This window comes from Octopus bimaculoides, chromosome 2 (assembly GCF_046866305.1).
Source record: "Octopus bimaculoides isolate indiv1 chromosome 2, ASM4686630v1, whole genome shotgun sequence".
Lineage (NCBI taxonomy): Eukaryota > Metazoa > Mollusca > Cephalopoda > Octopoda > Octopodidae > Octopus > Octopus bimaculoides.
This window is the reverse complement of record NC_142929.1, coordinates 145,297,100-145,315,237: the sequence shown is the minus strand read 5'-3', so window position 1 is coordinate 145,315,237 and position 18,138 is coordinate 145,297,100. Positions and strand designations below refer to the sequence as shown.

At 36.8% G+C, this 18,138-nt stretch overlaps 1 protein-coding gene across 2 annotated transcripts; it reads left to right on the top strand.

The window, feature by feature from the left end:
* The first annotated feature begins 396 nt into the window (after positions 1 to 396).
* Positions 397 to 18,018, top strand: LOC149137248 (uncharacterized). 2 transcript variants are annotated; one of them, XR_016240772.1, is made up of 4 exons: positions 397 to 3,273; positions 5,452 to 5,548; positions 17,083 to 17,182; positions 17,323 to 18,018. XR_016240772.1 is itself a non-coding variant. In XM_089347827.1 (3 exons), the coding sequence occupies exons 1-3, from the start codon at positions 2,320 to 2,322 to the stop codon at positions 13,932 to 13,934; spliced, it is 1,110 nt and encodes a 369-aa protein (XP_089203953.1). In that variant the 5' UTR covers positions 397 to 2,319; the 3' UTR covers positions 13,935 to 16,178. The 2 variants fall into 2 exon arrangements, 1 of the variants encoding a protein (XP_089203953.1); XM_089347827.1 differs by lacking the exons at positions 17,083 to 17,182; positions 17,323 to 18,018 and adding an exon at positions 13,876 to 16,178.
* The last annotated feature ends 120 nt before the right edge of the window (positions 18,019 to 18,138 follow it).

Here is an 18,138-nt window from a genome sequence, read left to right as displayed (position 1 = left end):
GAAAGATGTTCTCTCTCTTTTTCGCTTTTCTTTTAGTTATAGATTTGTAGTTTCGTCGAGAATTATGTTTATTTGAGAAACTTATTATTAGAAAAGCTGCAGTATTTAATACGAACATCTTAATATTGTCAGCAACAGGTCAGAGAGTTCCCATGCTGCAGTTCAAGTATTTAGGATATTAAGTAAACATTCTCTGCTTTATAAATAAGACAAAATATACGTCCTGTTGATTCAACAAAGTTTATTATGTAATAAGGGGCAAAAATTTTCGTTATATTTGCTTAGTTAATTATATATATATATATATATATTACAATGTCTAGTGTCCTTCACCGATTTTGACATGTTGACTCAAGAAAACACAATTTGACCGCGCCCTAGTTTGTTTAAATATGCATTTGTGGGGATCTGAAATCTGTGAGGATACCATTATCACATTTTTGTTTCTTTGCACTCAAAAAAGGCACAGATTTAGTCTGTTGAAAATATGAGTGGGTGATAGCTTTCTCCAGGCAGAATTTTACAGTTACACACATCTCTGAACCCGAGTACGTATGTAATATTGTTACATAATTAAAAATTATCCACAGCTAATTCTGTGATTTCACCGTAAATTCTGGATATACAAACAAAACATTTTCTTTAATCAATTGCTAGATAGTTTGAGAGTCAATCCCAATTTTTTTCCCGAACTTCTGCCTCTGAATCTACAAAAGGTTTTGTTTAACATAACTCTTTGCATGAGACTGTGGAAAGCTGTAGTTTTTAACATTGGCACAATACCAAAAATTTGGAGATGCGTGCGTAAATCGACTTCAATAAACCCAGCACTTGACCGGCAATTAGTATATCGATTTTGGGGAGCTATCTGACCAAATATTGTAAAATATTTTTATCATTATTCAAGCGATTCTACAATCCACTACCCTCGATATGGAAAATAATAGCGCTATAAAATATGAAGAAGTGACCAAAAAATTCGCAAAAGATTTAGAATTTGAAATTTTGTGAAATTATTTGTTACGGTTGTTAAATGAACTAAGTTTCTCTCATCAACGAATTTTGTTAACTTTCTAAGATAACTAGCTTCCAGATTATGAAAATCTTTAAACAATCTAATTTTTATAATTATCTGACATAATGAGGAAGCCATTGTAAGGCAGTTAGACTTCAGAATTGTTAGAGAATCGGAAAAATAATTTACTCATTTGTTCTGAGTTCAAATCCAACCGAGATCATCCTTGCCTTTCATTCGTATGGGATCGATAAAATAAAGTATCAGTCAAGAACTGGATTTGATTGTATCGCTTAATCCTTTACCCTCAAATTTGCAGGTCTTGTGCCTAAATCAGAAACTATAATGGGTATATTGTAGTATATACTGAAAAGGATGAAGTATAGCCGAATTTTTAAACTAGTTCGCTTCCAGGTCCTACGCATGATACCATTACCAGCGTCCTTAGGCATGTGTCTTCATCATAAAAACCTGACGAACGGACTATATCTGTAGTTCAAAAGCTTTGTCACAAACTATATCACATTGATTGTGAGTGAAATGGTAGAATATTCTTCGTACTTCTGGAATATTTAACCATTTTTATGTTAATTCAACAAAATCGATTACAGTCCCTATTAAAATTGGAAATAAGTAATATGATGAGACGAAGGATACCCTAATAGTAGTAGTATTTGTAGCAACAGCAGCAAGTTCGGTCACTAAAAAGTTGAGTGTTTCTGTGTTTTTGCTACGAGAAACCTGAAGCCTTATGAAATCTTAAAAGTCTTGTCCTTTTAAATCAGCTGATGCCGAGTTCATTTGATCAGACGTGTGTAGAATGCTCAAAAATTACGTTATCGAACCAAGTGACTCCCTCTGACAAAACACAAGAACATATTAATGGTCACAGCAAAAGGGGATTGTCTACTATGAAACTACTAATTGCCCATATGTTGAGCAGCAGGTAAGCGTCTTGGATTTTTTTACAAAAAAAAAATAATAATTATTATTATTATTATTAATTAATAACTAAATAAATAACCTGCTTGTGTGGTATAATACTATTCACTTACGTAACGCGTGCCACTGTGACAATTTGCATATCAATGACAAAGTATTTCCCGCCTTCGAGAAAAGCTATCAGATGGTTCAGCTTAAACTTTTAATTTCGATCTTTCAAATGATGTCGCATGTTCCGGGAAGTGCTGCCTGGCCAGTAAAGGATTGTGTTATTTGTGAAATATCTTTCAGAAAGGATTGTTTTATTTGTTGCGTGCTGCTTTGCAGCGGTGTAGTCGTACGTTCTCTCTTTGAGAGTTTGTATGGCTAAAAATAGAAGGAATACCTTTTACTCAGACTTTAGCGGGTCTGAGCTGTCGACATCTGAGGAAGAATCGTTGAAGGCTGTTGACGCTATGGATGTAGAACTCGATAAGAGGAAGTTTGCGGAGGTTGCCCGAAAAGAAGAGGAAAATGTAGAAATTGATACAGAGAAATATAAGACGTTGTTGAGGCGAGACGGTTACAACGTTAACGTGACCCCTCCGCTCAAAATAACGAAAATGTATGAAAAGCAGAACTATAATGTACAAAACTTAATTAAGAAAGGGAAGATAGACCACATAATGACGGCGCAGGTGGAGAAGGTGCTGAAGCCAATTTGGCAAGAAATATCATATCTTGCCAGAGGGCCGAAATCTGGTGAAATAAAATTGAGATTTACAAACGAAGACGCGACAAAGAAGCATGCGGCAACATCATTGAAGGATGAAGAGCTTGTACTTCTACCCACGTACCTGGGACGTAGAGCGTCTCGGGTATGGGTAGAAGGAATTCCTCCGGAAATTGACGTTGCCTGGATAGCGGCCGCTGTTTTGGCTAAGACTGACGGCAAAATAGTGGTGCTCCAGGCAACTAAGTCAAAAAGTTCAAACTGGAAAGGCCAGGTCCTAAATATGATAGTGCAGGGTTCAAGTGAGGCATTAGAAGAGATGGTGGAAACAATAACTCTGGACGAAGTTGTAATGAAGGTAAGAGTTGAGGGCAGGATACCGCGCTGCTTCAAATGTGGTCAGAAGGGCCACATAAGAGCGAAATGCCCTCCACCAGATAAAAGAGAGGAAGAAATGCAACCTCCACCAGACAAAAGAGTGGAGGAAGTACAAGAAGAAAGCAGTAAGGAGAAAACGAAGGGGAGGTCTCGGGAAGAACAGGAGGAAGAGGAACTGGTTTCAGAAAAAGAGGAAGAATGGGAAAAGAGAAGGAAGAGAAAAAAGGTAAGTCCTATACACTCAGAACTTCGCACACAAACTACCCAAGACCCGCCCGTACTCTCTCCGTCCCACCCTCACCCTGCAGACACCAAGCCTTCCCATTCCCCTCCATCACAAAAACAAAAGAAGAGAGTGCAGACAGACAATGTTTCAAAAAATTCCCCCTCCAAAAAATGTTTTGCGTGTATAATTAATGATGAAGAACTGTTTGAAGAGGCTTTCGGATGGGATAATACGGTGCATATTTCTACAGTAGATATGAAGTATACGGTGATACTATTATCGGCACAACAAAAGACGTACATAGAGAGACAAAATGTAGTCTATGAAATGTGGGAAGTTAACTTAGATAGGGAGAAGCTACCACATTTTATTTGGGCTGACGATCTGACAAAGAGATTTGGGCTGGATATAATGGAGAATAGGGGAAAGGAAGCAAGTGGTGTTGCCTGATGGGGCGGGTAACACCATTTCCATCTTTACATTTATTCATCGTTCATTATATCATACGTTTTATTTATTTTGTATTTCATTTTAATTGTACATTTTATGTGTCCCCAATGTAATTGTATGTCCCCTCTTTGTTGACGCCTTTGTGGGTAATAAAAAAAATAGATGTTGCATGTTCCTAAAGAATTATAAGCAATCTTATTCGTGAAAACGATTTGGAAAGCATATATGCTTATTTAGAGGATATCACTAATATGTACTAAAAATACAGAACATAAACATTCATTTTTATTAGCAGTTCGCAGATCTAAATTTTCAATTAAATCAAATTAGCCATAAATCTGGCTTCTCGTGTTCAATTCCGCTTAAAGGACTACCCTTGTCTGCTAATAAATAATCTTTATAGTGTATAAGTGTGTTTGTGTATTAATCCTTGGTTGTTTCCCTGCTTCTTAAAAGCACTAAAACCTCTAATCAATGTCCAAATTTTAGTTTCAGTAAAAACTATGACGACCACCAATGGTTTTTAGAAAGTTACTATGGAATCCGTAAAGGAAACAGACAAATGTATGCTGTCCAAATTGATGATGCCAACAACTTTTTTTTTTTACTGAGAAAAATCATAGCCTAGTGGAAACACAAGTTTATAGGCTAGCTGACGTTAACAAAAAGTGGCATCGTTTTGTTTTAGGTAAACAGTTTTTCCGAGCGACTAATCAGTAATTCGCAGCTTATATGTTTGATATAAAATTTAAATTTAAAAATTGGGAAATCTCACACTGGCAATTAGAACTAGTTTCGTTCTGTTAAAAATCTTACGTCGTCTTGGATCATTTAATGTTGCTGCAGGTGAGCTATCACGTGAGTTTTGAGGTACTATTTGGCAGGGAAGTCGCTTAGGACTCTGCAAATCCTCATACTATTCTGATTTTATAAGTCTGACACAGTCAAGCACGAAAGCTTTCGTATCCAGTGTTATCTCTGTCAACAGTCAAGCCCACAATACTAACGCGCAGAGCTCCATGACCTTGTTGAATCTATATAGCCCCCTCGACTACATAAGCATCGATTTTAGGGGTCTGTCGTCTTTGCCATTAAGTTATAGATATCTGTAATTGCTGTCTACGAATATTCTCATTTTCTTTCTTCGCAACGGTTCTTTTTTTTTTTTTTTTGCTTGGCCACGCAATTTTATTTTTTCAGTTTACTTGCATAAGTTCGCTCACATCAAGGAACCTCTTCCATGTCTCACGAACTGACGTCTTCTCTGCATAATAAGGGTGCTCTAACTAGCCTTTTGATTCCATCCTACTCTACAGAAAATTGGTAATGTGAACATATTGGCAATGTCTGCGAAGCAGTGATATTAGTCTTGGAGTTTAAATATCTGCTTAATCCTGCATGAGAGTCGGTTTACCTGAGTTTTTATACTCTTTGTCTAAACCCACAAACTCAACTCCTCGTGAATATCTCTTCACCTTTCTTCGGAAGAACGAGGATGTGAATGAGCATACCAGCCTCGCTTTCTTGAACTACTGGAGTTAAACCCCTTAATACTTACATACGTTTTTCGAGCAGTCGAAGAGGTACTGTAACACTTAAGGATTTAGACCGGTTAAGAAACACCTAACTTCAGCTTTAACTGGTAAATGACGAGTGTTATTTCATCTGTGAGCTTCAATATTCCTGAAAATTGCTTTGACTAGTCTATACTTTTTTTTTCCGATGAAGTACTTACACAAGAAACGGATCAAGCTCGACGGACTAATGAACTGTCTACAGACTTGGTGCTACGCCGTTCTACTTGCATTGAAAGATTTATTGAAAGGTATGATTACATTTAAATATTCGAACTTTTATGATTACACTTAAAAATATTGACTTTTTTTTCTGATTCTATATACGTGTAGTTTAATATTTGAGGAGTCAGAGAGTACATGGATTTTATGTAAGTAATATATTAGATAACAATAGAATTAGTTGAATCTCTAGGAGATGCTGCTACTAGTATGAATATTCTTGTTAACTACTAAACCTGCAGCCTGCCAGTGCATGTCAGTGAAATTTGTAAATTAAAAATTGACTTGAACTGGTTTTCATTGTAAATTAATCGTACTTCATTTGGATACATACTTCAAAAATACATTTATAAACTATGCACACACACACACACACACACACACACACACACACGTTAAGCAGGTATGCCTGAAAGAACTGAATATATATTTTTCTTTTAGTAGGGAGATAATAATCAGAAATAGTTAATACTCTTTAATTCCTATTTGATATTCGTTTTTCCCTTATTTTTACGTCAAGCGTCACGTGGCAAAGGTAACTTCTTAGCAGGTGTACGTTAAATTAGAAACCACCCACTCTTCTCTCAGACCTCGTACTTAGAGGATTTTTCTAATATTGATAAGGAAAAGGGTGAATACAGCTGATATTCTTCTGGGAAATGAAACTGGTGTTTGCTTTTAAGCTATACTAATGGACTCATTTCACGAAATCAGTAAGACTCTAGAAGAATGCGCCTACGATTCTGTCTGTACACCTCTCTTTCTCCACACTGAAAAGTATTTTCCTGAAAATTTTGATATTGAATAAGCAGCCAAATCCAAACAACCTGATGTAGAATAAAAGTGAGTACAAAAAAATGTGAGGGCGAGAAAAAAAAAATCGGAAGGTAAAGAATACGCACACCCGCAGTTTAGGTTTAGGGGTTAAGGTTCGGGTTACGCTGAAAACGGGTGGTGTGCGTATTCTTTACCTCCGCCAAAAAACCATGCAAATGATGGATATGCCCCTGTGATGCTGAAGAGTTTTCTCCAAAATATACATTTCAAGTTAAAAATCTTCATTCCTGCAAACTTTGCCTGAATCTTTCTCTTCAGAGAAAGCTTTTGAGGAATAAAGGTTCGGGAAGAAGTGCAACAATATTCAACTATACTAAAGCGGCGAGCTGGCAGAATCGTTAGCACGCCGGGCGAGATGCTTAGCGGTATTTCGTCTGCTGCTACGTTCTGAGTTCAAATTCCGCCGAGGTCGACTTTGCCTTTTATCTTTTCGGGGTCGATTAAATAAGTACCAGTTACGCACTGGGGTCGATATAATCGACTTAATCCGTTTGTCTGTCCTTATTTGTCCCCTCTGTGTGTAGCCCCTTGTGGGCAGTAAAGAAATAAGAAACGTTAGCACGCTGGGCGAACTGCTAAGCGGTCTCTGTAAAGTTAATACGTGAGTTTATGTTGAACTGCTTATTGAATTGTTGCCATTGTTTATTAAATTGTTGTTCGAATTATTGCCAAAGTTAATTCGTTAATTGTTGTTTTGGTTCCCGTTGTGGGGAAAATGGAGAAGGAGCCGGAGGTAGGCCCAAGTTATGCGGCCGCAACGGGCAAAGGAGTAGATGCGCGAGAGTTGGAGGTCCACAAGATAAAAGTGGAGCCTAGAAAGATGGAGAGTGAGAAATTAATCACAAAAGAAGGAAACATTTTGAAGCTGACACCACCTGAAGAGCTATCGGCCAACGTGATAAGAAGAACGGTTATATTTAAAACCATGAAGGCAGCCACGAGAAAGTTAGAAATAGCACCAATAGAGGCCATAGAGGAATGTGTTAAGAATATAAAAAGATTCACACCATACATTACGAGAGGGAGAAGATACGCCACTGTGGAGGTGCGCATCACAACGGAGGAGGAAGCAATAAAGCACTCCAGAGGCAATAAGGACAGAGGAATAGGTGATCTTGCCTTTGTACTGCGGCAAACGTGTGGCCAAGGTGCGAGTGGGTAAGGTGCCACCCGAATTGAAAGAAGAATGGCTGATGACTGCCATAATATATAATATGAAAGACGGGAAGATAATGAAGGCTACAAGGACCCAGAAGGTAGATTACTGGGGATATGGGATCGAATTAACAATTCAGGCAACAACAGAGGACTTGAACAGTGTGGTGGAGGAGGTTATGCTGCCAGAAGATCTGAGAGTTATTGTGGAGGGTAGGCCGCCAGTGTGTTTCATACGTGGAGAAAGGGGCCACATGAAGGCATGGTGCACCCACAGAAAGCCACAAACAGAACAGGGGGAGAGACAGGAGAATGTGGACCAGGTAGTACAGGACAAGGTAACAGAAAAAAAAAAAGCGGAGAAGGGATTCACTGTTTAAAAAGAAAAAGAGGAGGAGCGGAGGAATAAGTTCTCCGCCAGAGAAGCAGAAAAAGAAGAGAGAAGAGGTGAGAAAAGAAACTGTGAAGGAGGGCAGTAGGAAGGAAAAAGAAAGTCAAAAATTGGAGTTACCAGTGGAGAAAATATCGGAAACCCAACTGTATGAATATGAGAAGGAGAGACTATTTATGGAGAAAAAAAAAGAGAACCAACAGTCCTTAGAGAAAGGAAAGAAGATACAAGGAGGAGAAGTATGGTATTATGTAACGTACCCCAAAAATGTTGAAACAGAGAAAAAAATAATAGTTACACTCAATAGTAAGAGTGAAGGTGCCTTCATACGTCTATGCGGAGGATATGAAGGCAATATTGATCGAAGAGGAAAACTACAGAAAATTGAAAGAGATGTGTGGAGATAACGTTGACCCGCCAGGATTGGAGGTGGAATTTAAAGAATTGCCACCAGTGGTGGATTTAAGAGATATCGAACCACTAACGAAGTTCTACTAAAGACAAAACAAAAGTATGAAATTAGAAGGGAGGAAAAAAGAACAATTGTAAATAATACATATAACGGTTCAAATGGTACTGCATGAGAGTGGGGCCCGTGCGTCCATTTTCATTTTTATATAACTTTCATTTCATTTACATTCGTTTTAAGTATTTTGTCCCCACTGTGGTCTTATCTGTCCTTGTGGTGTCCCATCTATGTTTAGGGCTTTATGCCTAATAAAAAATATCGGTATTTCGCCTGTCTTTACGGTCTGAGTTCAAATTCCGCCGAGATCGACTTTGCCTTTCATCCTTTCGGGGTCGATAAATTAAGTACCAGTTGCGTACTGGATCGATCTAATCGACTGGCCCCCCTCCCCCAAAATTTCGGGCCTTGTGCCTAGAGAAGAAAAGACTATTCAGTTATACTAGAAACAATGTTTTTTTTTTAGCTCATTTAGGAGCTGTTAGCAAAAACTTACGTTAATAAAAGAGTATTGTTTAGATGCTCTTTAATCAGAGGTGACCTGAAGCACTTCCACATCTACAGCAAGCAGAATTAATCAGGAAAAGAACAAATTTGCCAAAGTGATCTATCAAAATCATTTTCCCTGACAAGATTTATTCCGCTTGTCAAATGCAGAAGCAATTTCACATCTGTCATAATTGATGGTTCCAAATTACTCAGGCTAAAGATAATTTTCACAGTTGAAGAGAAACAAAAATGAACTGAGAATTGCTCTGTCGCTAGAAAAACTGGTTGCACTTAGCCACTTGTGCACAGAAAGTGATTAGTCATTCTACTATTTGAGGACAGAACTGATAATTATAATTTAAGGAGTATACGCAGAGTAACAAGAATCCAAACAATAATGCGTGTTGTCATTCTGAATACTTCTTGCAGATTTGAACGGGAATATCAGATCGTTGTACGCGTGGTGTCAACGTAGAAGATATCTTCTCTTTAGATAATGTGTGTTCATAGCACAATGACCCCTCGATATTAATGGACTTTGAAACACCGTGGTTTTTCGAACGTATTGTGTCTCCTCAGACAAAGCTACCTCTTTGACTAATTAATCTCACGAGAGCACGAGCTCTTGTTTATAGGAATCGGCAGACAAATTATGTGCTGAAGCGTGTTGATGTCTGCCAGACTAATGATAATTCATGGGGAGTAATCACTGACGTAGGGGTGGGGGCAGTCCCCCCATCCCCGGGCGGCACTTTTAAAGGGGCGGCATTTTTCATCCTGTTGTTGGCTATTGCTGTCGGCAATGTGTTTTTGGTGTGGGCCCGGGAGCGGCAAACGGAAGGGCCGCCCCGGTTGGCATACACTCTGGCTACGCTGGTAGGTGTAATGCACAACAGCGGAAATCCAAACAACGCTTCTGGTCTTTCTTGATACATTCTGGCAGGTTTGAATGTAAACATTTGATCCCACCACTATTTTTTTTTTATACTTTTCATTTTTAGATTAGTGAACCCCTTTGCTTATGGACCCCTTTGATTCCTATTTTACTCTACTGGACCCCCAAAGCTAATTCATATTTTTAAAAGATCCTATTATATTTTTATACTTAAATATTATTAGGAATTGTATTTAAAAAATTATTTCGTGAATTGTAGATGTATAACCAATTTGATGAACATAATCTTTAACAACAAAATCTAATATGGACCCACAGGGGTCATATAGAGCCTAGTTGAGAACCATTGCTTTAGACGATGTGTGTTCTATAAATGAGCTCGTGCGCTTGTCGAATTCATTGGTTTGAGGGGTATTTTTGGCTGATGAGGCAAGCATACTTTAAGGTCGAAACACCGTGGTGTCTTAGTCCTTAACACCAGTGAATCACGTATGTTATGAATCGCATCTTTAAGGAGTTGTTCTTCGTTGACGGAAAAGCTACAACGATCGGCTATTTATGTCCGATTCTGCCAGAACGCATTGACAATGAATAGATGTCTTATTGTTCAATAGTTTTTATTTGCACACATCAAGAAAGAAATGTTTAGTTATACAACTTTTAAAGTACTTTTAAATTATTTTAAAAAATGCGATTTTTTTAACGAGGCCTCGCCGGATTTGAATGAGATTCTAAGACATTCGTCATAAATATAACCATTTGTCCAATTCATAAAGATCCCCGACTCCAGTCTCTCTTTCTCTCTCTCTCTCTCTCTCTCTCTCTGGCTTCCCATAGCTTTAAGCCAAGACAAATCTCCAACTGAGTAGAACGCTGATTTACTGTAAACAAACACTTCCTGCAGAAGAAATCTAACTTAATGCTGTAAAATAATGGAGGCCTCATCGATTCTACTGTGAGGATCTACCGCTGCATGCAGCAATCCACGAAGGAAACCGCTATGCAATCGCTCGACTTGGATAAATGTCTTTTTGCTCAGAGGCATAACCCAACAACTCTGACATGACACGAACCAGTGTACCCTCTGTTAATAATCCAGTGCATTGCTGATTCAATTATTCAGGGACTTGATAACAAGAAAGTTCAGCAAATGATTTCAATTTTTGGTACAAGGCTAGCAATTTTAAAGGGAAAATGTAAGTCGGTTACATCAAGTTCTAGTGCTCAACTGGTACTTATTTTATTGACCCCGAAAGGATGAAAGGCAAAAATCAACCTCGGAACGTCATGAAGAAATATCGCAAAAGCATTTTTTTTCCAACGCTCCAACAGTTCTGTCAGCTCGCAACCTTAACCCAAACACATAGCTATTCAAACAGAATAAGACCTCAAGAAGGCGGTGAGCTGGCAGAAACGTTAGCACGCCGGGCGAAATGCTTAGCGGTATTTCGTCTGAGTTCAAGAGAGAGAGAGAGAGAGAGAAAGAGAAAGAGACTGGAGTCGGGGATCTTTATGAATTGGACAAATGGTTATATTTATGACGAATGTCTTAGAATTTGATTCAAATCCGGTGAGGCCTCGTTAAAAAAATCGCATTTTTAAAAATAATTTAAAAGTACTTTCAAAGTTGTATAACTAAACATTTCTTTCTTGATGAGTTCAAATTCCGCCGAGATCGGCTTTGCCTTTCATCCTTTCGGGGTCGATTAAATAAGTACCAGCTACGCACTGTCGTCAATGTAATCGACTTAATTCCTTTGTCTATTCTTGTTTGTCCCCTTCTATGTTTAGCCCCTTGTGTGCAATAAAGAAATAAGAATAAAACCTCAAGCGTATGAGTTAGCAGGTGGAGTCTATTATATCTATTTTAACCTATTTACTTCTAAAAAAATTACTCCCTATAATAGCGCTGAATTAGCCATTAAGTAAAATAAGCACGTGCTTAGGCGATCAAGAAAGAGGGTGGCGCTACAGAAATAGTAACTAGTTTACGTCACAAAAGAAATCACTTTTAACTTGCTAAAATAGTATTCAGGATGCCTTATCTCTACGAAGTATAGAAGCAGGTGAGTTACGTAAAATTAATTTTGAGGATCTAATCAGACTTTGCAATTAAGAAAAACAAAATTTTTCAAATGGAAGTACGCAAAAATAAACGTTTTCCATTTTACTGTTTTGTTTCATTTTGAAAAATAGATAATTATTTTATAATTTATCACTTATATTTAGAATTTCAAATATATATAGATGCCAAAACCTTTTTAAGTGGTCAAGGCTACTATCGGTCTAAAATGGCTTCGTGGTTAGGGTACTGAATTCATGATCGGAAGATTAATGTTTCGATTCCTGGACTGGGTGATGCGTTGTGTTCTTGAGCAAAACGCCTTCATTTCACGTTGTTCCAGTCTGCTCAGCTGGTAAAAATGGGTAATCCTACGACCTACCGGCTTCTCGTCCAGGGAGGAATGGAAACCGGTCCTATGCTTACTGTAAAATAATGTGGACTTACCCCAGCCCTTCCCTGTTACTAGAAACCTGTTCTCAATTTGCGCTATGTTTATATGACACTCTTCATCTCTTATATCCCTAGGAACAGGTAATAGACTATTTTACTGTCTCACAGTGAAATTGAATTTTAATTTCTTTCTAATTTTGCGATACCACCGTCCTAATCACCACTATCATCACCATTACAAACCACCCTTACGATTATTAATACTACCAACACTGCTGCTACAATTATACCATTGCTGCCATTACCATCGCCACCTTTGTTTATTACTCCAACTCTACCACTATTATTATTATTATCATTACTAATATCACCATAACTACACCTATTACTAGCATCACTATTACGACTGTTATTACGATCCAAGAAGTGGTTGTATATAACCACTCAATTTGCTAGGAATAGCAGCCAAATCTCATCCTGTGATTTAAAAATAAGTGTAATGTAGTCGTGGATTCTTTCTACACACACAGGAAAAAGACAGGGTGTCATGGCTGGAATGCCTTCATAGATCTACTCGTTTAGATCTGACCTGGGACGAAGTAACAACTACACCACTGTTGCTATCTATTAACCACCACCTCCACCGCCAGTATAACTTCATTATCACCACCAATTATATTTACCAGCCTCAACATCACCATGTACTGAAAAATCTTGTCAGAAGAATAATCGATCGACCGTTTTTCTCTTGTGAGGAAAGTTAGCTGTTGATCGAAAACATCAGTTCACTTATGAATCGTAGTGATGGTGTTAGTCAACCCGCAGCCATCTTTCCAACCAACATTACGCTCATATATATATATGTATGTGTGAGTGATTAGTGGCGACAGAAGCAGTATTAATGCCATAAGGTAATACTTATTACTTAAAAGTGCATGTTCTATCGCTCCTTTTAAGTGGTGGTGCTAACGCACAAAACTCTTAGTTGCTTCTGCTAAATATTGGTTTCATGTCTTGGCACGAAGCCAGTAATTTCACGAGAGAGGGTAAGTCGATTACATCGACCCCAGTGCTCAACTGGTACTTATTTTATCGACCACCGGTAGGATGACAGGCTAAGTCGATCTCGGCAGAATTTGAACTCTGATCATAAAGACGGATGAAATGTAGCTAAGCATTTAGCTCAGCAGGTTAACGATTCTGCCAGCTTACCACCTACTTCTATTAAATATTAATTTATATATATGTATATGTGTATGTGTATGTATATGTATATATGTATATATATATGTATATATGTGTATGTATATGTATATATGTGTATGTATATATGTATGTATGTGTGTGTGTGTCATTTCTTGTTAACCAAGACGCTACTTTTTTTATGGTCTCTTTTACTTTCTCTATTTACGATTTTAATTGTAATTTAAATTTCTTTTTTATATATAAATTTTGTATTTTATACTGTTCCCATCCATCCTACCATACATTCCATGAACAACAAACCTGTTAAAATTTTCGAGGTAGCTCCGTTTTTTTTGTTTTTTTTTACTTTTTGTACCAACCGACCGACCAGCCAAGCAAACACACACCCACTCTACACAGACTGGATTCAAATAGAATTTATAAATTTACTCTTCTCACTGGTTTTTTTGTTTGTTTTTGTAGAGATGGGAAGAAAAGAGAAATGTGGTAAGAGATGGATAAAGAATGAACCGAGAAATTAAGTGAGGATGAAGGAGAGAGTGAATGAAAAGATAACAATGGAGAGAAGTGTAGTAACGTACAGCAAAAGAAATTGTAATAAAAAAAAAAATATAAACTTCAAAAACAAATTTTAATTTGGAGAGGGAGGATTCTGAAAATGAATAAATAGAAACAGAAAAATTGTTTAAGAAAACAACAAGAAAAAATGTAGGAATATATAAACTTCATTTCAAACATGTTACTGAAATCAATAAATTCCTTAAATATTAAGCTGACATAAAGATTGAAGTATCTTGCACATATTTGTTTATTATTTTATTGTAGCATTTATTCCTGTTAATGAGAAAATTGAGAGGTAGAGAAGGAATAAATGGGGGGGAGGGCGGAAATAAAGATGGGGATTGGAGAAATGGAAGTAGGAGAAAACTATGTGTATGGAGTGGAAGTAGGGGGGGATTTGAAGTGAGGAGTTGTAGAGGGGGGCTCAAAGTGATATAATTAAAGCAACTGCCAAACACAAAAATGGAAGTCATGTCAGATCAAAGTTTGAAGGTGAACATCGACAAATCCATAAATTAGCTTCTTCCTACCTCCTCTAGTGTTGCTACTTTTGTAAGCTCACCGAGAATCAACATTAACACTAGCATCCACAGCTATGGGGAAAGTGATAAAGTACGTCCTGTAAATGTATGTTTAAATATTAGATTCAGAACCAGTAACCAATACTATTGTCTCTAAACATAGTTCTGATAAAGCTTGGTATAATGAATATATACTTCAACCCGTTTGGTAATAACCTACGGAAGGCTGCCCCTGGTTCTATATCACAATCTGCCTGTTTAAAATAATCTAAATTAAAACCTTTTATCAAAATAACATAGTATTGTATGTTCTGCCCACTACACTCTAGGAGTGGTTGGCATTAGGAAGAGCATCCAGCTGTAGAAACTCTGCCAAATCAGATTGGAGCCTGGTGTAGCCATCTGATTCACCAGTCCTCAGTCAAATCGTCCAACCCATATTAGCATGGAAAGTGGACGTTATACGATGATGATGATGAATAAACTATATTTACTGAATTCTTCAGTTTCAAAATCAATTGAAACAAAAGCAACATATTTCTACAGAAATATGGTAACAAAATGTTAACTTGCTTTGATTCTACTCTTCACCAATCTGCTCAAATCTCACTGAAGAGCTATTGCCATGCTTTTAATGATTTAAAACTTAAGTGCTAAATTTTACAACAGTAGACGATAAAAAAGTACAAAGTACTCTGTTAATATCTTGACCGTATAATGAAGTTAAACTAAATTGATTAGCGTCTTGTATATGCATAGTGAGAGAGCAAGACTTGTAGTTTTCTCAGGAATATTCCTATCAGCCACATTGAAACTCAGCTGTTTTATAGTACCAAACTAAACCACAAATTTTGATGCCTATAAACAATTCATTTCACTACCATCACTCTTGATCTAGACTCCAAAGAAATACATATATCCAGTTTTAAGTTCTATTTAAAAAAGTTAAACTGACTGACACAAAAAAGTAGTTTATATTTTCTTTCAACAACAAAAAAATGGCACAATGCATACAGATTACGAACCCCCCCCAAAAAAGGCAGGATATTTACTTCAGTTTCAATTTCAGTTTTCTCAACAGCTTCATGAGATATAGCAAGGTTTACAAGAAAATTAGATTTGTTTCTAACAGATAATGGGCCAGACACTGTCAGAAAAAAATGTGCAAACCCTGGACGATCCAATGTCCTGGTTTTGATTTCAAGTTAGAAAAATTTCACTTTGTCATTAATACCTTTCAGAAATGTGCAAACACCTTGGTTTCTTGTTTGTTTTCCATCAATATCTTAGAAAATCTTGTAAGTCCATCAATTTCTGTTTATATGGACCTGATAAGTCTTTTCCAGCAGTGTCTAGCCACTTGATGCAATCCCTTATCTACTTAAGCCTTCACTACTTCTTTCTCAGCTGCCCTATGAAAGAAATGAGTGTTCTGACACAAGTTCCTTTTACCTGGATCACTCAGCATTTCTATACATATCCACATGTCCATACCAGCACAAGCTTCTCTTGCATACTACAGCTGGCTCCTCTTATACTAAGTTTTTCTTTGTTCATTTGCACTTCATTGAATGTGCAATGTTAGTGTGCAAGTTCACTTTGTTTCCTTTTGACCTTTCTATATTGGCCTCCATCAACACCCATGGTTCATGACCATGCAACATCATTTTTGTCACTCTTGAAAACTTCTGGCTTCAAATTTGTGTTAATTATTGACAAGGTTTACTCAAAACTTAAAGTATGGCAGTATAGTCAGTTGCTTTGGAAAATAAAGTCAAACTTAGTCATAATAATGTAGGCTTTTATGTTGTATGTCGTGCTTGAGAAGACCCAACAAGCCAAGCAAAATTGCAGTTGTGGCAGGTACCAATGTTATGCAATTGGCACCTGTGCCAGTGGCACATAAAAGCACCCATTACACTCTGAGTGGTTGGTATTTGGAAGGGCATCCAGCTGTAGAAACCATACCAAACCAGACTGGAGTCTGGTGCAGCCTACCTACTTGCCAGCCCTAGTCAATCCGTCCAACCCATGCCAGCATGGACAATGGACCTTAAATGATGATGATGCTCATGTCTATATAATAAAACTTAAATATTCCACCTGTTCACAGGACCTATTATTTTGTCAGCGTTTTAGGGATTTATATCAAAAATTTAACTAAATGGATATTATTCAATCAACTTGAAATATCTACTACTTATGGAGAAAAAGCCACTTCTAAATGAATACTGCAGTTCACAAATATTAGGTAAGAACTTCAGTGATGATCTCCAAGTAGTGGGTGTGTCTCATGAGGGTTCCAATGAGCAACTTGAGAAGAGGCACAAAAGCAGCATTATGTCCAGAATGTATATATGTATGACACTATTAAAAAGAAAAAAGCAAAACGTGTTTTTACACACTCAATAAAATCTATGTAGTATTGATCTCAGTTTCTTTCACACAAAACTAAAACAGATCTTGAATGTTTAATTTCTTAGAGACATAAAATTAATTCATGACAAAAGAAAAATTGACCACAATAAGCCCTTGAAATATGTTTTTAAAATCAACAATTATAAAACTATTGTTTTACTATCCTCAGCTTAACCCTAATTGAAAAGACCTATGAGCAAGAATCATTCCAACCATAGACTTCTCTTGAGCATTGTATAACTAGGACTACATTGTACCTCTTCAAAATGGTAAGAAAAATTTGGTTACTATTTTTCTAGCTGTTTGAATGAGCCAAACAATTTCATGTAAATTGCATATCTCAATCATTTTATTTCCAAAGATAATTTTATGGTGGTTTACTTAAAAAAAAAAATTCCATTCATTTCAGTTTTCTTGAATAAACAATTGTATAACCGGAGAGATTTATTGATGACAATTGAAAGAAATGAACAGGAGCTGTGTCGTAAAGCACTTACTCAACCACAAAAGATCACTCTTGCATTATGGCAATACCCAATTATGTGCTGCATCAAACCCTCAACTAGATTACAGGATACTGCCCCTTCCACTCAAGACTTCTCACCTATAAATTAACAAAATATATCTATAATTTTAAACAGCATTTAAACATTTAGACACATTGGTCTTGCCTTTTTATTACAAACACATCTAATAGACTTTACAGGAATATTTCACTGTACCAGTTCTGGAAGAAAGGCTAAGTTGACCTCAGAACACAAAAGGCTGTCCCTAAGTACCACATGAATTTAGGGACATGATAATTTTTATCTGACACCATAACAACTCTACAAATCCACAGTGAAGAATTTTTTTAAATTTTTTTTTTTTTAAAGAAATTATTAAATTTTAGGAATTCATAATTCTATTGTGATAGAATAAAGGTATTCTTGCTTGTTGGAAGTAATGTATACATGCATTAGGTTCCCATGGTTCTATGTCCACTTTTTTTTTTTAATAGAATGAACAAATGCATCATTATTTTCTGACCAATCAAATGAATGTTGACAAAGATTATAAACACCTCCTGATCATTCAAAACAAGGATACGAGGTTGTTTATGAAATTTAACTTCAGTAAATATCGAGATAAATGTACAATGTTTCTTATTAAAAAACGAATAATTTTTTCATTTTACGCTTAATATTTTTAGGATGTGTTGTAGTTATAAGTTTAAAACATTATG